Source organism: Oncorhynchus nerka, linkage group LG12 (genome assembly GCF_034236695.1).
Source record: "Oncorhynchus nerka isolate Pitt River linkage group LG12, Oner_Uvic_2.0, whole genome shotgun sequence".
NCBI classification, from domain to species: domain Eukaryota; kingdom Metazoa; phylum Chordata; class Actinopteri; order Salmoniformes; family Salmonidae; genus Oncorhynchus; species Oncorhynchus nerka.
The window spans coordinates 88,008,061-88,026,963 of NC_088407.1; the positions used below are offsets into that span (position 1 = coordinate 88,008,061).

General features: G+C 45.5%; 1 protein-coding gene across 1 annotated transcript in view; it reads left to right on the plus strand.

Annotated features, from left to right (window-relative positions):
* The window catches only part of trip11 (thyroid hormone receptor interactor 11), a 97,933-nt gene that overhangs the window by 14,091 nt on the left and 64,939 nt on the right, over positions 1–18,903 (plus strand). The window contains exons 2-18 of the mRNA XM_065025034.1: positions 322–394; positions 920–1,030; positions 1,239–1,544; positions 1,803–1,871; positions 3,885–4,077; positions 5,885–5,976; positions 6,014–6,263; positions 6,540–6,577; positions 6,681–6,758; positions 7,892–8,107; positions 8,345–9,070; positions 11,340–11,498; positions 12,087–12,254; positions 15,302–15,386; positions 16,764–17,149; positions 17,310–17,438; positions 17,655–17,762. Of these exons, the coding sequence (XP_064881106.1) occupies positions 322–394; positions 920–1,030; positions 1,239–1,544; positions 1,803–1,871; positions 3,885–4,077; positions 5,885–5,976; positions 6,014–6,263; positions 6,540–6,577; positions 6,681–6,758; positions 7,892–8,107; positions 8,345–9,070; positions 11,340–11,498; positions 12,087–12,254; positions 15,302–15,386; positions 16,764–17,149; positions 17,310–17,438; positions 17,655–17,762 (3,187 nt within the window). The remainder of the gene's footprint in view (positions 1–321; positions 395–919; positions 1,031–1,238; positions 1,545–1,802; positions 1,872–3,884; positions 4,078–5,884; positions 5,977–6,013; positions 6,264–6,539; positions 6,578–6,680; positions 6,759–7,891; positions 8,108–8,344; positions 9,071–11,339; positions 11,499–12,086; positions 12,255–15,301; positions 15,387–16,763; positions 17,150–17,309; positions 17,439–17,654; positions 17,763–18,903) is intronic.

An 18,903-nucleotide genomic window follows, 5' to 3' on the forward strand; every position in this document is an offset into this window, starting at 1 on the left:
TAGGTACAATTACTGGCTAACAACAACCCTGTATATTAGGAGAAGACACAATTACCGGCTAACAACAACCCTGTATATTAGGAGAAGACACAATTACTGGCTAACAACAACCCTGTATATTAGGAGAAGACACAATTACCGGCTAACAACAACCCTGTATATTAGGACAGTAGGTACAATTACTGGCTAACAACAACCCTGTATATTAGGAGAAGACACACCCAGTACAAATAAAGTGTTGAACTAAAATTTGATTGGTTTAGCAAATCTTATTTTGGAGGATGCATGGCTGTGATTGGTTGTCCAATTGTTATTCCACAGTATCTCTTTTCTTTCAGATGCTTCCACTGAGCTGCTGGTGTCCAGTTCTAAGCAGGAGCAAGTGGAGGCTGAGGTACGAGGGTTCTTACCATGATAGGAGACGCGTTTCCAACACACAATATTTTAAAGCCTAATCCTGGACTAAAATGTTATTTTAATTCAGATTCTCCGTTGAGTTATGCTTTGGAATCCAGGACTAGATTTAATAGTGTTTTTTGACCGCAGTCCCAAAAGTATATATTTGTAACAGATTCCATGTGTGTGTATTGGAGTCTGATAGTTGGTTATGTACGCTCTCCTGTTTCTCTGTGTTACAGTATGAGGGTTTTTAAGGGTACATTTTTTGGGGGGGGGCCAAAATAGTATTTTTTTTTTTTTTGACAACTTTAAACTTCAAAGAGTAGGTCTGATGGTAATTTGGGATATCAGCCCCACCCTCGCTTGGGGAACAAAAGAGGACCCCTCCCCCCTCCCACTAGTACCATGTCATGTTATACCCGGACCGCCTATTTATTAGTTAATTAAATCAATATTTAAATGAGGTGAAAAGGGAGACTGGAGGAGGACTTTAATTATTTTTATTTTCATCTTGTTTCAGTACATGCGTTTAAAGAGGATCCATGCCGAGCTGGAGGAGAAGCTGGAGGCCTCAGAGATCCAGAATAAACAGCAGTCAGCTGAGTACAGGACCATGATGCAACAGAAAGATGTATGGTCTGATACATAGAACTATATTATACACTCAATGAAATGTGAAAATGTCATCCTCTTGGAATATGGATAGATAGCTACAGTTTTTCAGAGGGAGCGTTTCAAAGTGTGCTGGTATCTGACATTACTATTTTTTTTTACCTTTAAACCTGGTACTGGATGTGTCCGCGCTACTTCTAAACTGTGTCTTCATGTCACCTGTCCAGGTGGAGATCAGTCACCTGAAAGCCCGTCAGAGTGGACTACAGGACGAGGTTCAGAAACTACAGCACTCGGCTCAATCAGCTACTTCCGACCCTGCCGTACTTCCTGTCACCACCGCCTCCACCACCACCACCTCTTCCTCTTACATGTCCCGCCCCCTGGGGGCCCCCCACCACCACCAGGGTTTCCATGGCAGCGATGAGATGGACTTCGGTGACGTGATCTGGTCCCAGCAGGAGATTAACCGTCTGTCTACGGAGGTGATGAGGCTGGAGGCCGAGGTCTCCCATTGGAGACGCGTGTCTCAGGTAGGGTGTTTTATTTATTTATTTATTATTATTTATTTATTTACAACGTCGTTCATTACATCCACTATAACACATTTGATCTATTACCGTTTTACTGTACGGATTCTAAAGGTTCGTGTCAAATTCCTATTTAAAAAAAATCCTTGGTATGAAATTCAGAGGTTTCTTCTCTAGTAATACATACAAGTAAAAACAAACATTTTTAAATTGAGGGATGGAATCATATCTTAATTCTGATATTTCTATATTTTCTTTCAGGCATCCGTAGCCCCAGGGGCAGGAAACGGTGACCAGGGAGAGGTCCTGAAGCTTCAGAGGATCATCAAGGTGGTTTGCATGTGCTTTCTCCTTGGGAGGCCGGGTTACTGTAAAACAGGGCTCTCCAACCCTGTTCCTGGAGAGAAACACTCCTGTAGGTTAACTACAACCCTGTTCCTGGAGAGACACCCTCCTGTAGGTTTTAACTCCAACCCTGTTCCTGGAGAGACACCCTCCTGTAGGTTTTAACTCCAACCCTGTTCCTGGAGAGACACCCTCCTGTAGGTTTTAACTCCAACCCTGTTCCAGGAGAGACACCCTCCAGTAGGTTAACTCCAACCCTGTTCCCGGAGAGATACCCTCCTGTAGGTTTTAACTCCAACCCTGTTCCTGGAGAGACACCCTCCAGTAGGTTAACTCCAACCCTGTTCCCGGAGAGATACCCTCCTGTAGGTTTTAACTCCAACCCTGTTCCTGGAGAGAAACCCTCCTGTAGGTTTTAACTACTGGAGGGTGTCTCTCCAGGAACAGGGTTGGAGTTAAAACCTACTGGAGGGTGTCTCTCCTGGAACAGGGTTGGAGTTAACCTACTGGAGGGTGTCTCTCCAGGAACAGGGTTGGAGTTAAAACCTACTGGAGGGTGTCTCTCCTGGAACAGGGTTGGAGTTAAAACCTACAGGAGGGTATCTCTCCGGGAACAGGGTTGGAGTTAACCTACTGGAGGGTGTCTCTCCAGGAACAGGGTTGGAGTTAAAACCTACTGGAGGGTGTCTCTCCTGGAACAGGGTTGGAGTTAAAACCTACAGGAGGGTATCTCTCCGGGAACAGGGTTGGAGTTAACCTACTGGAGGGTGTCTCTCCAGGAACAGGGTTGGAGTTAAAACCTACTGGAGGGTGTCTCTCCTGGAACAGGGTTGGAGTCCGGGAACAGGGTTGGAGTTAACCTACTGGAGGGTGTCTCTCCAGGAACAGGGTTGGAGTTAACCTACTGGAGGGTGTCTCTCCAGGAACAGGGTTGGAGTTAAAACCTACAGGAGGGTGTCTCTCCAGGAACAGGGTTGGAGTTAAAACCTACAGGAGGGTATCTCTCTAGGAACAGGGTTGGAGTTAAAACCTACTGGAGGGTGTCTCTCCAGGAACAGGGTTGGAGTTAAAACCTACTGGAGGGTGTCTCTCCTGGAACAGGGTTGGAGTTAAAACCTACTGGAGGGTGTCTCTCCTGGAACAGGGTTGGAGTTAAAACCTACAAGAGGGTATCTCTCCGGGAACAGGGTTGGAGTTAACCTACTGGAGGGTGTCTCTCCAGGAACAGGGTTGGAGTTAAAACCTACAGGAGGGTGTCTCTCCAGGAACAGGGTTGGAGTTAAAACCTACAGGAGGGTATCTCTCTAGGAACAGGGTTGGAGTTAAAACCTACTGGAGGGTGTCTCTCCAGGAACAGGGTTGGAGTTAAAACCTACAGGAGGGTATCTCTCCGGGAACAGGGTTGGAGTTAACCTACTGGAGGGTGTCTCTCCAGGAACAGGGTTGGAGTTAAAACCTACTGGAGGGTGTCTCTCCTGGAACAGGGTTGGAGTTAAAACCTACAGGAGGGTATCTCTCCGGGAACAGGGTTGGAGTTAACCTACTGGAGGGTGTCTCTCCAGGAATAGGGTTGGAGTTAAAACCTACAGGAGGGTGTCTCTCCAGGAACAGGGTTGGAGTTAAAACCTACAGGAGGGTATCTCTCTAGGAACAGGGTTGGAGTTAAAACCTACTGGAGGGTGTCTCTCCAGGAACAGGGTTGGAGTTAAAACCTACTGGAGGGTGTCTCTCCAGGAACAGGGTTGGAGTTAAAACCTACTGGAGGGTGTCTCTCCAGGAACAGGGTTGGAGTTAAAACCTACTGGAGGGTGTCTCTCCAGGAACAGGGTTGGAGAGCCTTGCTGTAGACCTATTTTGCCAACTGTTTATGTAAAAAGGGCTTTATGAATCAAATGTTTAAAAAATATTGTTTTAAACCCTGCTTGGACTAAGAGAGACTGACCGTCTCTATTCCTCTTTCTGTGGAACATTCTATATGATTCTATTCTACTGGAACAGGAGCTGCGTGAGGAGATGGGTCGTGAGGTAGATGAGCACCAGCATGAGTTAGCAGCTCTGCAGGACGCTCAGAGACAGAAGATGGCCGACGTCATCCGGCGCCACCGGGACGAGCTGGCAGAGTACGAGGAGAGGATAGAGGAGCTGGAGGAACAGAAACAGACTGGAGGAGAGGAGGAGGAACAGACTGGAGGTGAGGAGGAGGAACAGACTGGGAAGGAGGAACAGGGACAGACTGGGAGGGAGGAACAGGGACAGACTGGGAGGGAGGAACAGGGACAGACTGGGAGGGAGGAACAGGGACAGACTGGGAGGGAGGAACAGGGACAGACTGGGAGGGAGGAACAGGGACAGACTGGGAGGGAGGAACAGGGACAGACTGGAAGGGAGGAACAGGGACAGACTGGGAGGGAGGAACAGGGACAGACTGGGAGGGAGGAACAGGGACAGACTGGGAGGGAGGAACAGGGACAGACTGGGAGGGAGGGACAGGGACAGACTGGGAGGGAGGGACAGGGACAGACTGGGAGGGAGGGACAGGGACAGACTGGGAAGGAGGGACAGACTGGGAGGGAGGAACAGGGACAGACTGGGAGGGAGGGACAGACTGGGAGGGAGGAACAGGGACAAACTGGGAGGGAGGAACAGGGACAGACTGGGAGGAACAGGGACAGACTGGAGGTGAGGAGGAACAGGAACAAACTGGGAGGGAGGAAAAGGAACAGGGACAGACTGGGAGGAACAGGGACAGACTGAAATATCACACAAGTATTCAGACCCTTTACTCAGTACTTTGTTGAAGCACCTTTGACAGCGATTACAGCCTTGAGTCTTCTTGGATATGATGCTACAAGCTTAGCACACCTGTATTTTGGGAGTTTCTCCCATTCTTCTCTGCAGATCCTCTCAAGCTCTGTCAGGTTGGATGGGGCGCTGGATGGGGCGCTGCACAGCTATTTTCAGGTCTTTAGAGATGTTTGATCTGGCTGGGCCACTCAAGGACTGACATTCAGAGACTTGTCCCGAAACAACTCTTGTGTTATCTTGGCTGTGTGCTGAGGGTCGTTGTCCTGTTGGAAGGTGAACCTTCACCCCAGTCTGAGGTCCTGAGTGCTCTGGAGCAGGTTTTCTTTAAGGATACCGCTGTACTTTGCTCTGTTAATCTTTCCCTCGATCCTGACTAGTCTCCCAGTCCCTGCCACTGAAAAACATCCCCACAGCATGATGCTGCCACCACCATGCTTCACCGTAGGGATGGTGCCAGGTTTCCTCCAGACGTGACGCTTGGCATTCAGGCCAAAGAGTTCCATTTTTGTTTCATCAGGCCAGAGAATCTTGTTTCTCATGGTCTGAGAGTCCTTTAGGTGCCTTTTGACAAACTCCAAGTGGGCTGTCATGTGCCTTTTTACTGAGAAGTGGCTTCCATCTGGCCACTCTACCATAAAGACCTGATTGGTGGAGTGCTGCGGAGATGGTTGTCCTTCTGGAAGATTCTCCCATCTCCACAGAGGAACCCTGGAGCTCTGTCAGTGACCACCGGGTACTTGGTCACCTCCCTGACCAAGGCCCTTCTCCTCAGATTGCTCAGTTTGGCCGGGCAGCCAGCTCTAGGAAGAATCAGTGGTTCCAAACTTCTTCCATTTAAGAACGATGGAGGCCAGTGTGTTCTTGGTGACCTTCAATGCAACAGAAATGTTTTGGTACCCTTCCCCAACCTGTTTTTACTTTGTCACTATGGGCTATTGTGATGTCACTATGGGCTATTGTGATGTCACTATGGGCTATTGTGATGTCACTATGGGCTATTGTGTGTAGATTGATAAAAACAAATGTATTTAATCCATTATAGAATAAGGCTGTAACGTAACAAAATGTGGACAAAGGGAAGAGTCTCAATACTCTCCCAATGCACTGTACCTGTGACTGATTTCCCCACCCTGACCTAAGACTCTCACACATTTCCCTTACGTCTTACCTTCTGTCTCCAAACCCTTCCACAGCCAACGCTCTTCAGGAGTCCTCCATGCTCTCAGACCTCCAGAACACTATCCAGTCCCTGCAGGAGGCAGCGAAGGAGCGGCTGAGGGGAGGAGCAGGAGGAGCAGCTGAAGGAGGAGCAGGAGGAGCAGCTGAAGGAGGAGCAGGAGGAGCAGCTGAAGGAGCTGACGGCTCATCTGGAGGAGGCAGGGAAGAGACAGGCCACGCTGCAGCAGGAGAAAGAGGAGGCGCAGGCAGAGAACGCTGAGCTGCTGCAGAACTACACTCGGCTGCAGACGTCTGTCACAGAGCTCCAGTCACGTGTCCAGGAACAGGAGGGGAAGGCCCGGAACAAGGCTCAGCTAGACCAGGAGATACAGGGGCTGAGGAATGCTCTCGCAGGTACAGCCTCAGTATTTATTCCCCCCAAAAAGTATTGAACATTTATTTATAACAGGTAAGATATATTGTGAAACTTAGGCCTCATTTACAAATGTATAATACAATATAAATATACACAAAGTATAGTGAGGGTCAACTGAAATTCAGATTTTCCATTCAGGTTACTGATTGAATTTAAATGAAAGGGAATTGATTCTATCCCTTGAGTGGGTTTTAGTTATTTGTCAAAAGCTCAAGTTACCTCCCAACTTCTTTTTTTGGTCCTCTTTTTTCAAGGTGCAGAGAAGGAGATCTCTAGGCTGAAGAGTCTTCAGGTATCTATCCTGATCACGTAATGTATTCACAATGTGGTTGAAATCTGTAGTTTATTCTGTGATCGTTCCTGCTTTAAATGATTGTGTTGATTGTTTGGAACAGAGTGAAACAAAGATGGAGATGGAACACGCTGACATTCTAGAACTCAACACTGTCATCGAGACGTTGAGGAAGGAGAAGGTGGGTGTTTACTCTCAAATGGAAACTTCACTTGGGAAATTACTTTAAAAAAAAATTTATACAAGTTAACACAACTTAAAGATCTATATGACTTGATTTCTGTTTGCTAATGGTCATCATTGTAAAAGAAGAATTTGTTCTTAACTGACTTGCCTAGTTACATAAAGGTTAGATGAAATAAAAAATATAAATGTATGTATATATATGTATGTATGTATGTATGTATATATATTTGTGTGTGTATGTGTATATATATGTGGATATACACAAGGTACCAGTACTGAGTAATGATAGCTAGGCTATATACACAGGGTACCAGTAATGAGTAATGATAACTAGGCTATATACACAGGGTACCAGTACTGAGTAATGATAACTAGGCTATATACACAGGGTACCAGTACTGAGTCAGAGTAATGATAACTAGGCTATATACACAGGGTACCAGTACTGAGTAATGATAACTAGGCTATATACACAGGGTACCAGTACTGAGTAATGATAACTAGGCTATATACACAGAGTACCAGTACTGAGTAATGATAACTAGGCTATATAGACAGGGTACCAGTACTGAGTAATGATAACTAGGCTATATACACAGGGTACCAGTACTGAGTCAGAGTAATGATAACTAGGTTATATACACAGGGTACCAGTACTGAGTAATGATAACTAGGCTATATAGACAGGGTACCAGTACTGAGTAATGATAACTAGGCTATATACACAGGGTACCAGTACTGAGTAATGATAACTAGGCTATATAGACAGGGTACCAGTACTGAGTAATGATAACTAGGCTCTATACACAGGGTACCAGTACTGAGTCAATGAGTAATGATAACTAGGTTATATACACAGGGTACCAGTACTGAGTAATGATAACTAGGCTCTATACACAGGGTACCAGTACTGAGTCAATGAGTAATGATAACAGGAGTATGCAATAATTGAGGTAGATGGGTACATATAACTAGGAATAAAGTGTTAGATTGTAATCAGTTGCCTCAGAGAGGGTGAGGGCCCTGAGAAGGGTTTTCTACAGTGGCGTTTGCTGTTCGCTGAGAGCTATTTTCAGTTAAATTATTTCATGATTGTTGACTATTTTATTCTTCTTTTTTCTTCCTCAGCGGAATCTACAGGAGAGGCTTGCCAGGGCCGAGGAGAGAGTGGAGTCAGACAGCCTTGATGGAGAGGAGTCGTCCCCATCCGCCACAGAGCAGCTATCAGGGCTGAGGGCAGAGCTAGAGAAGAGCGAGCGGTCGTTGAGAGAGATCCAGGAGGAACGAGATACCCTCCTCAACGAGCTGGAAGAACTGGACCGACAGAACCAGCAGGCTACACAGGTCTGGTTTGCATTTGTACAGACTACACTGTGGGGTTTGCTTGTTTGTTTTTTTTAACAGGGAAATGGGTCATTTCATTGTGAATTTATTTAAAGACGAGGTTTACGTGTTTGTCACTCACATTTGTGTTATGCCGTACAAACAAGTCTCCATATTAGTCAGACGCGCAGCAAAGTAACACGACTGAGACAAGGTTATGGACATGCTGTTTCATTGTGTTGCGTCTCCACGTTACAGCATGTCATCTCGGTGAAGGAGCAGCTCTCTGTTCAGCTGAAGGAATCTGAAGCCGTTGTGGCTCGGCTCCAATCAGAGCTCAGTACCACCGCCGACCAGAGGGTGGCGCTGCAGCAAGAGCTAAAGGCCCAGCAGGAGAAACTGAGCCACAGTGCCTTCACTCTCAACGACTTACACATGGGCAAGCAGCAGCTGGAGGACACCGTTAAGGAGCTGAGAGACAAACTCGGACGGGCAACAGAGATGGGCAAAGAGGCACGCAGGGAAACCCAGGAGTTCCAGAGAACCATACAGGAGAGGGAGGAGCAGCTGTCGGCTGCCCGGGCAGAGCTGTGTGAGGCTGGGGAGAGAGGGAGAGAATCCGGGGCGTCCATAGAGCAGCTGGAAGTGCTCAGGAGAGAACTGGCAGAGATGAGGAGCTCCCAGGAGAAGATGATGTCAGAAGACTACGAGATGAAGATGGAGAAGCAGAGGCTGAAGACGGAGGCTGAGCAGGCCCAGGGGAGGATAGAGGAGCTGGCCAGGCAGGTCAGGGAGGTCCAGGCTGCTCTCACCAGGACCGTCCTGGAGAAGGACACTCGTATCAAGGCTCTGAAGCTGGAGAAGAGCCAGCTGGAAGGGGAACTGGGCCAGGCAGAGAAGGGCTTACAGGAGCAGACCAGGCAGTACCAGCAGACCATCGAGGAGCTGACCGCTGCTCGCTCCATGGACGCCTCGGCACTACAGGTCCACTGTTGTTTTAATCAATTTATCGATCTTCATTTAATGTTTCTAGATATTTTCAAGCTTTTTTTCTGATGTTATTGAACAGAGAGAGATGGATGTCAGTGGGCAGGTACAGAGAGAGGTTATGTCAAAGTCCCGTAGGCTGGATTTGAACATATGCAGACTTTCTATGCCAGGGGTGTCGAACTCATTTCGTAGAGGGACTAGTGTCTGCAGTTTTTTGGGGGAGGGGGGGGGTTCCTTTCAATTAGAACCTAGACAACCAAGTGAGTGGAGTTCCTAACTCATTTGTGACCTTATTTCATCAATCAAGAACAAAAGAGGGGCAATAATCCGCTGACCCTCGGCCGTCCGTGGAAGGAGTTTGACCCATGTGTGCCGGAGGCTGCTGCATTAGGATGCTGTTAGACCGGCCAGGACACTTAGTATCTTCAGTTATCATTAGACCAGCCAGGACACTTAGTATCTTCATTTATCATTAGACCAGCCAGGACACTTAGTATCTTCATTTATCATTAGGATGCTGTTAGACCAGCCAGGACACTTAGTATCTTCATTTATCATTAGGATGCTGTTAGACCAGCCAGGACACTTAGTATCTTCATTTATCATTAGACCAGCCAGGTATCTTCATTTACATGCTGTTAGTATCTTCATTTATCATTAGGATGCTGTTAGACCAGCCAGACACTTAGTATCTTCATTTATCACTTAGTATCTTCATTTATCATTAGGATGCTGTTAGACCAGCCAGGACACTTAGTATCTTCATTTATCATTAGACCAGCCAGGACACTTAGTATCTTCATTTATCATTAGGATGCTGTTAGACCAGCCAGGGCACTTAGTATCTTCATTTATCATTAGGATGCTGTTAGACCAGCCAGGACACTTAGTATCTTCATTTATCATTAGACCAGCCAGGACACTTAGTATCTTCATTTATCATTAGACCAGCCAGGACACTTAGTATCTTCATTTATCATTAGGATGCTGTTAGACCAGCCAGGACACTTAGTATCTTCATTTATCATTAGGATGCTGTTAGACTAGCCAGGACACTTAGTATCTTCATTTATCATTAGGATGCTGTTAGACCAGCCAGGACACTTAGTATCTTCATTTATCATTAGGATGCTGTTAGACCAGCCAGGACACTTAGTATCTTAATTTATCATTAGGATGCTGTTAGACCGGCCAGGACACTTAGTATCTTCATTTATCATTAGGATGCTGTTAGACCGGCCAGGACACTTAGTATCTTCAGTTATCATTAGACCAGCCAGGACACTTAGTATCTTCATTTATCATTAGGATGCTGTTAGACCAGCCAGGACACTTAGTATCTTCATTTATCATTAGACCAGCCAGGACACTTAGTATCTTCATTTATCATTAGGATGCTGTTAGACCGGCCAGGACACTTAGTATCTTCATTTATCATTAGGATGCTGTTAGACCAGCCAGGGCACTTAGTATCTTCATTTATCATTAGGATGCTGTTAGACCGGCCAGGACACTTAGTATCTTCATTTATCATTAGGATGCTGTTAGACCAGCCAGGACACTTAGTATCTTCATTTATCATTAGGATGCTGTTAGACTAGCCAGGACACTTAGTATCTTCATTTATCATTAGGATGCTGTTAGACTAGCCAGGGCACTTAGTATCTTCATTTATCATTAGGATACTGTTAGACCAGCCAGGACACTTAATATCTTAATGTATCTATCTTCATAGTCATATTTATCTGACTACATTATCATATTTATCTGACTACATTATTATATTTATCTGTCTTCATTATCATATTTATCTGTCTTCATTTTATATTAATCTGTCTTCATAGTCATATTTATCTGTCTTCATAGTCATATTTATCTGTCTTCATAGTCATATTTATCTGTCTTCATAGTCATATTTATCTGTCTTCATTATCATATTTATCTGACTACATTATCATATTTATCTGTCTTCATAGTCATATTTATCTGTCTTCATTATCATATTTATCTGTCTTCATTATCATATTTATCTGTCTTCATTATCATATTTATCTGTCTTCATAGTCATATTTATCTGTCTTCATTATCATATTTATCTGTCTTCATTATCATATTTATCTGTCTTCATTATCATATTTTTCTAGAAAGTTGTTTTTATCTTTCTCACTTTGTTTATTATTTTAATTTCATTTGTTAAGCGTTGACTTTGAACCAAAATGTTTTAAAGTGCTATATAAATACAGTTTGATTTGATTGCTTGCAGACAGAGCATGAGCGGACAGTGAGGCTGAATCAGGAGAAGGATCTGGAGATATCCCTACTTAAAAGAAACGTGGAGCAGATGTCCTCCGACCACAGAGACACCAACGAGATGCTGTCCATCACCGTGGCCGGGCAGAAACAGCTGACCGACCTCCTCCAGGTCAGCTGACATACCATAGAGTTAGATAGAGGACTCATCTTTTGTCTGACATACCATAGAGTTAGATAGAGGACTCATCTTTTGTCTTATAACGGGTATATATATATATATCCATGAGTCCTTTTTATCTAACTCTGTGACAGACCTTTCTGACATTTTAAAGGGTCAATCTGTAGTTAAAACAACTACATAGCGGTCACGCCCGCCACCTTTCGGGTTATTAAGGATAGATATGGCTGCCGAAATGTAATGACTCTCATAATTCGTAGACCAAGCTATGGATACAAGGACTGACTACAAGATCAACATGATAAATGTAACCATGTGTTGGAGCTATACAGCGTTTGTTTACAATTACGTTTTTTATAAACAATGGAGTGAAACGTTTGCCTTCCGATGGGATTAGACAGTTGAACGAAGCTCATGAGACATTTATAAGTTATATATATATATATATATAGTTTTTTTTATAATCAATGCCTATGTATCATTCATTTATAAGTCCAAACAAATGCATGTAGGAATTGCAGATTGCACCTTTAAAAAAAAAATTTTTTTTTTTTAATGATTCTAAATGTGAATCTCCAGGAGAAGGACTCCTTCACGGAGAGTCTGAGAGCCAACATGGCCGCCACCCAGAGGGAGCTGGAGGCCGGGGTCCAGGCAGCCACCCAGGAGGCTGAGACCCTGAGAGGAGCTCTGGAGGAGAAGGACAAGCAGCTGGGAGGCATGAAGGAAGACAACAGCCACCTGAAGGTAGGTCTACAATATGTATGACATGGGTAACGTGCAATATATCTGTTATGCTATTCATTATGGTTTATTTGGATAGTGACAAGTACACGTTGAGACCGTACTGTGTGCCTAAGTTACTTTTCCCCTCGGGGAAATTCAAGTTCGTCAACTCCGCTCTTACCCTTCTCACTGATCTACCCGGCCTGTCATGACTGATCTACCTACCCGGCCTGTCATGACTGATCTACCCGACCTGTCGTGACTGATCTACCTACCCGGCCTGTCATGACTGATCTACCTACCCGGCCTGTCATGACTGATCTACCCGGCCTGTCATGACTGATCTACCCGGCCTGTCATGACTGATCTACCCGGCCTGTCATGACTGATCTACCCGGCCTGTCATGACTGATCTACCCGGCCTGCCATGACTGATCTACCCGGCCTGTCATGACTGATCTACCCGGCCTGCCAATACTGATCTACCCGGCCTGTCATGACTGATCTACCCTGCTGTCATGACTGATCTACCCTGCCTGCCAATACTGATCTACCCGGCCTGCCAATACTGATCTACCCGGCCTGTCATGACTGATCTACCCGGCCTGCCATGACTGATCTACCCGGCCTGATCTACCCGGCCTGCCAATACTGATCTACCCGGCCTGTCATGACTGATCTACCCGGCCTGCCAATACTGATCTACCCGGCCTGTCATGACTGATCTACCCGGCCTGCCATGACTGATCTACCCGGCCTGCCAATACTGATCTACCCGGCCTGTCATGACTGATCTACCTACCCGGCCTGTCATGACTGATCTACCTACCCGGCCTGCCAATACTGATCTACCCGGCCTGTCATGACTGATCTACCTACCCGGCCTGTCATGACTGATCTACCTACCCGGCCTGTCATGACTGATCTACCTACCCGGCCTGTCATGACTGATCTACCTACCCGGCCTGTCATGACTGATCTACCCGGCCTGTCATGACTGATCTACCCGGCCTGCCATGACTGATCTACCCGGCCTGCCAATACTGATCTACCTACCCGGCCTGTCATGACTGATCTACCCGGCCTGTCATGACTGATCTACCCGGCCTGTCATGACTGATCTACCCGGCCTGTCATGACTGATCTACCCGGCCTGTCATGACTGATCTACCTACCCGGCCTGTCATGACTGATCTACCCGGCCTGTCATGACTGATCTACCTACCCGGCCTGTCATGACTGATCTACCCGGCCTGCCATGACTGATCTACCCGGCCTGTCATGACTGATCTACCCGGCCTGTCATGACTGATCTACCCGGCCTGTCATGACTGATCTACCCGGCCTGTCATGACTGATCTACCCGGCCTGTCATGACTGATCTACCCGGCCTGCCATGACTGAACTACCCGGCCTGTCATGACTGATCTACCCGGCCTGTCATGACTGAACTACCCGGCCTGCCATGACTGAACTACCCGGCCTGTCATGACTGATCTACCCGGCCTGTCATGACTGATCTACCTACCCAGCCTGTCATGACTGATCTACCCGGCCTGTCATGACTGATCTACCTACCCGGCCTGCCATGACTGATCTACCCGGCCTGTCATGACTGATCTACCCGGCCTGTCATGACTGATCTACCCGGCCTGTCATGACTGATCTACCCGGCCTGTCATGACTGATCTACCCGGCCTGTCATGACTGATTTTCCCGGCCTGTCATGACTGATCTACCCGGCCTGCCATGACTGAACTACCCGGCCTGTCATGACTGATCTACCCGGCCTGTCATGACTGAACTACCCGGCCTGCCATGACTGAACTACCCGGCCTGTCATGACTGATCTACCCGGCCTGTCATGACTGATCTACCCGGCCTGTCATGACTGATCTACCCGGCCTGTCATGACTGATCTACCTACCCAGCCTGTCATGACTGATCTACCCGGCCTGTCATGACTGATCTACCTACCCGGCCTGTCGTGACTGATCTACCCGGCCTGCCGTGACTGATCTACCCGGCCTGTCGTGACTGATCTACCCGGCCTGTCGTGACTGATCTACCCGGCCTGTCGTGACTGATCTACCCGGCCTGTCGTGACTGAACTACCCGGCCTGTCGTGACTGATCTACCCGGCCTGTCGTGACTGATCTACCCGGCCTGTCGTGACTGATCTACCCGGTCTGCCGTGACTGATCTACCCGGTCTGCCGTGACTGAACTACCCGGCCTGTCGTGACTGATCTACCCGGCCTGTCGTGACTGATCTACCCGGCCTGTCATGACTGAACTACCCGGCCTGTCATGACTGAACTACCCGGCCTGTCATGACTGATCTACCCTGCTGTCATGACTGATCTACCCGGCCTGCCAATACTGATCTACCCGGCCTGCCAATACTGATCTACCCGGCCTGCCAATACTGATCTACCCGGCCTGCCAATACTGATCTACCCGGCCTGCCAATACTGATCTACCCGGCCTGCCAATACTGATCTACCCGGCCTGCCAATACTGATCTACCCGGCCTGCCAATACTGATCTACCCGGCCTGCCAATACTGATCTACCCGGCCTGCCAATACTGATCTACCCGGCCTGCCAATACTGATCTACCCGGCCTGTCATGACTGATCTACCCGGCCTGCCAATACTGATCTACCCTGCTGTCATGACTGATCTACCCGGCCTGTCATGACTGATCTACCCGGCCTGCCAATACTGATCTACCCGGCCTGCCATGACTGATCTACCCGGCCTGCCAATACTGATCTACCCTGCTGTCATGACTGATCTACCCGGCCTGTCATGACTGATCTACCCGGCCTGCCAATACTGATCTACCCGGCCTGCCAATACTGATCTACCCGGCCTGCCAATACTGATCTACCCTGCCTGTCAATACTGATCTACCCGGCCTGTCATGATTGTCCATCTAATCATTAGTTTTGTTTTTTAAATTGCATTGTCGTTGTCCCCCCCTCTTTAAAAATACTTTTAGATGATTTAATTAATGTAATGATAAATGCAATAAAAGTGTAATAACTGATGATCACCCTATCAGGAGGAGATCGATCGCCTCAGGGACCAGCAGAACAGACCCCAGCCCTCCGGCCTGTCCGAGCCACGCACCCTGGACATCATCACAGGTAAATAGAATTTGCTGTTCTGCTGTTGTTTAGAACATGATGTGATTTCGTCTGTGTATATTGTTATGGCTCCAGGCTTTCCCTTGGTGGCACCAGCCCATGATTTGGGGTCACACCCCACAAAAGTTTTGTAGCCGTCACATAATAAATACATTTCGAATCAAACTTTATTCATCACGTGCGCCGAATACAACAGGTGAAATGCAGTGAAATGCTTACAGGACCTAACCAATGGTGTAGACCTTACTTAACCAACAGTGCAATTTGTAAGTAAAAAATAGGTATTAGGTGAAAAATAGATAAGTAAAGAAATAAAAAACTACAATAAATGACAGTGAAAAATAACAGTAGAGGGGTCATACACGGTAGAGGCACTCTATACGGTAGAGGGGCTATACACAGACACCGGTTGGTCGGGCTAATTGAGGTAGTATGTACATGTAGATATGGTTAAAGTGACTATGCATATATGATAAACAGAGTAGCAGTAGCGTAAAAGAGGGGTTGGTGGAGGGCACACAATGCAAATAGTCCGGGTAGCCATTTGATGACCTGTTCAGGAGTCTTATGGCTTGGGGGTAAAAACTGTTGAGAAGCCTTTTGGTCCAAGACTTGGCGCTGACTTTATATGAGTCATCTTTATAAAGTGATTATGAAGTCGTTCACAATATACAGATTTATAGGTTTATAGGTTTATAGGTTTATATATACAGTTTATACAGGCCTAATTCGATTGGTTCTAATTGACCACCTGAGGAAGTAGAAAGTCAAAACACATTAGCTATGTCGCTAACTTTTAAATATAACACCATGTATTAATCTAACTGTAAATGTAAATACGTTGCAATGTGGCCGAGTTCACTTGTGATGACCGTCACGCTGCGTATTTCAAAGCCCTATCAGATGTCTTGATTTGTTTAAATAGGTGTGTTTGCGCTCGGTAATGAGCGTTAAGAAAATAAACATTACACCTACAAGAAAGCGTTGACCGTCCTCTCTTTTTAATTTGGACAACTTATTGCTTCCAAAGTAGTAGTAGTTTTCACGCAATTCTGAGAGGCGTGAGAAGACTCACTCACTACAGCAGCCGGTCCCAGCGCACCAGGCACAGCAGTAGGGCAGACACTTTCATTACAGCAATCATGAGAATAATGCCTTTTTACTGTTTAATCAAATTCATGGTTTTATCCGCCCCAGAAAATAGGAAGTTTTGATTCAGGTGAACAATTCAAAATGTAACTCACGCAAAGGGTCGCAAAAATACCTTTTTAAAATTTTTTAAAAAAAAATGTTAAGTCGCCGTCTCATAGTCCTGCAGAAAGGATTTGCCTCATTGACGACAGTCACATTCAGATTTACATAAAATGTTAATCACAGAACTGGAGAATGAGATCAGCCAGCTGAAGAGCACCAGAGACGGACTGGAGGAGGAGGGCCACTCCCTGACTAGGAGAGTGGAGGAGCAGCGAGGTCACCTCCTCTCCTCCCAGCAGTCTCTCCTGGCGCAGCAGAATGAGTTGGAGCAGGCCCACCAACGCCACGAGCAGAGCAGAGAGAACTACGATAGGCTGATCCACGCCAAGGACAAGGAGATTGGGCGCCTGCAGCAGGAAGTAGATCACCTCGGCCACACCCACTCCTCCCAGGAACAGGAAGTGGTCATCCTCCAACAGGAAGACAAGACCCAGTCGTCCCTGAATAACGGAGAGAACGACAACGAGAAACATGACCTGTCAAAGGTGGAGATAAACCGTCTCGTGAAGGTATTTCCTGCATTTTATTATTTAATATTGTAATAATAATCTAATAAATAACCTGATTTCTGTTAAATGACAACAACAACAAAAATTAAAATAAATGTAATGACATCATCCATCTCACTTGACTTGAGCAACTGTGGCCTTCTTGCTAATAAACCTGAAGGGCATCAAGGAGAAAGAGACTGAAATCAGCCAGCTGAATGAAAAGAACCTGAACCTGACCAGACAGCTGGCCCAACTGGTGGTCTCCAGAGAGGAGATTGGGAAACTCTCCCAGATGCTCTTGCAGAAGGTATGTCGTTTGTAAAAGGGCAATATGCAGTTGAAACAACTGTTTTAGTAAAAAAAAGCCGAGGGATGGGGCTGGAGAAATGTAACGTCTGGACCCTACTATGGATACAAGGACTTGACCATCCCTGATATCTAATGTATAGTTTAACCATGTTTTGAGGTCGATGTAACAGTTTGTCTTATTGAAGGATACAGATTTGTATTCCTCTCTCTCAAGGACCTGGAGATCCAGGCACTGCATGCTAGAGTCTCCCTGGGGGGCCACAGCCAGGACGTGATGTTCCTCCAGCAGCAACTGGAGGCTTATGCCGTGGAGAGAGAGCAGGTCAGAGTAAACTGTATTTGCCAAGTAGACTGTATGTACAAATACTACTACTACATCTATATACTATATGTAGACAAATACTACTACTGCATCTATATACTATATGTAGACAAATACTACTACTACATCTATATACTATATGTAGACAAATACTACTACTACATCTATATACTATATGTAGACAAATACTACTACTACATCTATATACTATATGTAGACAAATACTACTACTGCATCTATATAGTATATGTAGACAAATACTACTACTACATCTATATACTATATGTAGACAAATACTACTACTACATCTATATACTATATGTAGACAAATACTACTACATCTATATAGCATCTATATAGTATATGTAGACAAATACTACTACTACATCTATATACTATATGTAGACAAATACTACTACTACATCTATATACTATATGTAGACAAATACTACTACTACATCTATATAGTATATGTAGACAAATACTACTACTACATCTATATACTATATGTAGACAAATACTACTACTACATCTATATACTATATGTAGACAAATACTACTACTGCATCTATATACTATATGTAGACAAATACTACTACTACAGATGTACACTACCGTTCAAAAGTTTGGGGTCATTTAGAAATGTCCTTTTTTGAGCCGTTTCCAGCTACAACAGTCATTTACAACATTAACAATGTCTACACTGTATTTCTGATCAATTTGATGTTATTTTAAAAATGGACAAAAAATGTGCTTTTCTTTCAAAAACAAGGACATTTCTAAGTGACCCCAAACCTTTAAACGGTAGTATATAGATGTAGTAGTAGTATTAGTCTACATATAGTGTAGATGTAGTATTAGTCTACATCTAGTATACATGTAGTAGTAGTCTACATATAGTATATAGAGGTAGTAGTAGCCTACATATAGTATATAGAGGTAGTAGTAGTCTACATATAGTATATAGAGGTAGTAGTAGTCTACATATAGTATATAGAGGTAGTAGTAGCCTACATATAGTATATAGAGGTAGTAGTAGCCTACATATAGTATATAGAGGTAGTAGTAGTCTACATATAGTATATAGAGGTAGTAGTAGCCTACATATAGTATATAGAGGTAGTAGTAGTCTACATATAGT